We start from the raw sequence: 4559 nt of genomic DNA, 5'->3' as shown, positions 1-4559 counted from the left end.
GTTGCTCAAAATTGCTTTAAGTATCAAAAGATTTATCTGTTAAAAGGAAAATTGAATCTATTGCAAACAGAAGAGCATATTAAAATGTAACACTGCAAAAGAAATTTTATTAAACTGGAATTTGTTTATATCGGGGGTTAGGGTTCGCATTTTGTCGTGGAGGCCAGCATTCAACTTTTTCATAATATTAAAAACAAGAGTACTACAATTACATGGTATTAAATACACTAGTTAGCAAGATTTTGTGAACTACGTTTTGAAATAGAAAAAAGCGGGATTTAATACTTGATGTGTGCCGTAATCTTTATACATGTGATATAAGGTGCTTGCATAAAAATTTAATACTTTACCGTCACTTTTTTATTTTTATTTTTTTTTTTTAATTTAGTTATATTTCTTACCAACGTAAACTTTTTTTCATTGAAATTTAGTTAAAAGGCGGTACTATTGGGGTAGCAGCTTCAGGTGACAGTACTAAAAGGAAGCCCTTTATAGTATTTAAAGATGCAAAGTGTGAAGATGAAAGATTACCGAAGTAGCTCTATTACTACTTCACCTTCCAGTTAATGAATACTAAAACTGCTGTTGACCATTCTTCCTTCAATTGGAGAATGCTTGCTTGGGATACATACGGGTTAATCAAGAAATTGCAGCTAATAAATTGAAATTTCTAACAAGACGGACCATCATTAAATCTGGGGGCTAACACATTCGCTTACATTATTCGTTTAAAGCCTTTTTAACAGATTTTGAAAACAATATGGCTTCTACAGAAATGCTGAAACCTTTTTATTTAAGATTTAGGTCAAATGTAACAAGCTTCAACTCATAAAAAATTTGTTTTTCATTTGGGAAAGGTTCTTTTTTTCTTGCGCGAAAAGATTTTCTGATAATCTACAATGTGGCCAGTCTGGGTCTTCCTCCCAAATGATTAACATTACATTTTCTGGCATAAAATGAACTAATTCCACCTTTTTTAAATAAAAGTAGGAAAATTTCTTAGGATCACTGTTGTTATTAAGTTATCAGGATTTAAAGCCATTTTCTATATTTTTGAAACATTTGGAATAAGGAAATAACTTTTAATAACTAGGAATAATAAATTTTATGTAATGTTGTTATCGCGCTATAAAACTTCATTCTGCATTTGCAATTCTTAAATAGTTGGAAAAAGCATTGAGTGAGCCATCATCATGTCATCAGTGAGCCTGTCATCATGATACAAACTGCAGTATGTGTTAAAGTTAAATACGTAAGAAACTTAATTTTTAAAATCCGAAAACTCATGTTTTTAAAAGAAATTTTTTTGCAAACCTTTTGAATATGCCACCACAGAAAGCAAGAGTAGGCAAAGAATCTTCTAAAAAAAAGAAGGAATTTGAACAAGAACAAATGTTTTAGCAATTTTAAAAAACGAGCACAGAAAAACATTTATATTCTAAAGCAATTTTCAATGTTAAACTTATAAACTTATAAAGAGTGAGAAATTTGCTTACCATCTTCAGAGTCACGATTCTGTTTAGCAATAAAAGTCACACAAATTTATACATAAATATAGAATCAATATTGGAGTCATAAATTTAAAAACTTGACTTATCCTGTATTACAATTTCCTGCTTCTTTCTATAGGCATTTATGTATTGCTGCATATTATCATTACATAACATCTTTTAATAAATCATTTAATTTTTTGTTTTCCAACTTTTTATTTCACTTTAAAAAAATTTATATCAATCGCAGCATTTGTTCCCCAGAGAGTTGTTAATAATAAAATAGAACTTTTGCATTTGTAATTGGTCATACTCTGCACTCAATTACTTAGCATATATATACAGATGCGTTTTTTTGAAATATATTTATCAAAATTTCATAATTATGGTTTGTTTATGAAAATAATCAAATATATTTAAATGGATTATTGGAAACACATTTACTTTTTTAATCATCTGAATAGGATTGAAACTAAAATATCAATTTAAATAAAGTTGACAATATTGCAGCTCACCAAAGTGCTATTGTTTTATTCACCCACGGATTATGTTCTATTTCTATTAGGCGTCTAAACTTGTTTTTAAAGACAAATGGTTTATATTTCATATTTGAGCTTTTTTAAAATTTATTTTGTTTATATAAATTCTTTTTGTCAATATCATAACTTAAACCTCAAAAAATTGCTGTTCATTAAACTTTAACTGTAAAATTTCCTCCCTTCGTCAGTGCAAATTGTGTTTTTTAAATATCGTATGTAATATGTAAAACATTTTATATTAATTTAACCAAATTTAAACAAAAATTTTTTTTAAAAAGCAAACTTTTCCGTTGCAAACTTATAAAATCGTTTATAACATAATTTTTTGACAAAAAAATCATGCTTCAGCTATCTCGTTTATAAACGTTTTCTGTAATTTTAACGAAAATTGTTTCAGAAAACTTTCAAGTTAAGCACAAAGTAAAATTGCGGTGGTTTTTCGATTTTTTAAGTTTTTCGATCATAAATTTTAAGTTTCGTTTTTACTTTTACGCATTCTATTTCTTTAAATGCGTTTTTCTGAGTTTATGTTTTTTTTAACTTTGATCTGAAATGGCTGGTGTTCGTTTTTAGTAAAGAGCATAAGTTGTACCATGTCTAAACTACTTGCAATTTTTTACATTTATATGATTAAACGATCAAAGTCATCGTAAACAGAAATCCTGCATGTTTAACATATTATCTTATAAAGTAAACTAATTACCCTAATTAGTTTTTAAGAAATTTCTCTTTCTAATTTTTGTTTTGTGATTTTTTTTTTTTTCAACTTTTTTTTTTTGTCAAGTAATCCGTCATTACAAATTTAAAAGATGTAATTAGCAGTTAACATATTGATAAACAATTTTTTTACCACCTTAATCTTTGAAAAAAAAAAGCTCAACCTTATTTTTAGGAAGTGCACAATTATTGATGGTAAAACTATTTCAGACAAATATTGTTTGTCCCCATTACTTAAGTTTGATAACTTTTAGAACAATGGGATTTCTCATTGAGCAACACAAATCAATTTTGAAAGTTGTTTTTAAAGAATGCTCAAGCCAGGGATGTTTGTTTGATGGTTTTTTTTTTAAAAAAAACAAAATGCCAAATATTATATCATTGGAAATCCCGTGATGCAATTAGAACTAAAACTAACTTTTAGTAAGCAATATCTGCAAATAATAAAATGATTAACATGTTTCTTTTATTTGAGGGTCAATTTTTATCTGCCAGTGATTCACTGATCAATTCAAGAACTAATCAGCTACAAAGTTTTGGATGACTGTTGATTTACTGCTTACAAATTTAATACTAACAATATATTTTTATTTCATTTATTTTCCTTTCTATTATTTTATTATCTAAAACAGAACATAACAAGCAAAAATTTTGAATTCCATCTTAAGTTATGAAACTTAAGCTGATGCACGCATTATTTTAAAAAAATACTTCTTTTCTAGTAAGTACGGTTACGTTTATTAAAAGTAAAATGTACCTCCGGACGGACGTAAAACTTTGAATAATTCTTTTTTCAGAAGGGAAATAATTAATGACGTCCCAACTTTAACAAAAAGCGTATATTCAAGTTAGACAAACAATTTGAGTTCGATTCATAAGTACATCTTGAGTTTAAATTAGGTTCATAACGGAAATACTGAAAGGCGAAAGGACCATGCATGGAAAAAAGATATATACAAACTTTATTTAATAGTTGACATTTTATCAAAATGAAATGATCCGCTTTATTAATACTAACAAAGAGAGATTAATTAAGTTATGTTATGTAATTTTACTTTCATTTGACCGCATTCTCGGGTAAAATATAACTTCTAACAAAAAAAACATGTGACTCTAATGATGCTTGTTTTCTTGCGTTAACCCTCCATGTTGAAACATGCCCTCAATTTGTTTGTGAAAAGCCTTTCATATGAACTTCGCGTTGAGATTAATGGTCGCCTTGCACTTGGATTACTTTTGCTAAATTTTACTTGTTTTTCATGTAGCTTTATTTTTTAACTTTTCTATCAATAGAATAGCTTTGACTTAGCATGAAATGAAATGCCACCAACCGTTGTTAATTGTCTTTTCGAAAATCAACGTGATTATTATATGTCAAATTACACCCGTGCGCACACACGTGGTACGTGTATAGTTTTATATGTAATAATGTGGGTAAGGTCAAAAAAATAATAGTAGTTAGTGCGCACAAAAAATATTTTGAGGAAAGATTAAAAAAAAGAATAATAAAAAAAACAAAAAACAGTTTTGCCGTATTAAATTATCGGATGTTGCAGTCTTCAACTTTGGTGATGTAAGGGTATAAGCAGCTATTAAACCTTGAATGATAATCATCCTAGAGATACTGTCCTGATCTTTAAATTAAATTAACATCTGAAAGGGCATACGCTCTCAAAAATTTAATTGTTTAAACTTTTAATATAACTTGGCATAATATTAGCCGCTCAAGCTATAGCGTAAAGATAAACTGTAAAGCAAAAATTATGCAAACAGCATATTTGAGCAATAAGCAAAAGCATGTATTAAAACCAAT

The 4559-nt window shown here is 27.9% G+C and overlaps 1 protein-coding gene across 1 annotated transcript in view; it reads right to left on the bottom strand.

The window, feature by feature from the left end:
- Window positions 1-1585, bottom strand: part of LOC145185895 (uncharacterized) — a 62550-nt gene extending 60965 nt beyond the window's left edge. Inside the window, exons 1-2 of the mRNA XM_090098705.1 lie at window positions 1497-1585; window positions 1315-1360 (exon numbers count right to left, since the gene is read on the bottom strand). Coding sequence (XP_089954831.1) covers window positions 1315-1360; window positions 1497-1499 — 49 coding nt within the window. The 5' untranslated portion in view covers window positions 1500-1585. The remainder of the gene's footprint in view (window positions 1-1314; window positions 1361-1496) is intronic.
- Window positions 1586-4559: the final 2974 nt, after the last annotated feature.

The sequence above is a fragment of the Hydra viridissima genome, unplaced genomic scaffold (assembly GCF_058129835.1).
Source record: "Hydra viridissima isolate aposymbiotic clone 2 unplaced genomic scaffold, HvirCarnegie_v1 scaffold_9, whole genome shotgun sequence".
Taxonomy (NCBI): domain Eukaryota; kingdom Metazoa; phylum Cnidaria; class Hydrozoa; order Anthoathecata; family Hydridae; genus Hydra; species Hydra viridissima.
Note: the sequence above shows the minus strand (reverse complement) of the source record. Positions and strands in the feature narration are given on the sequence as shown.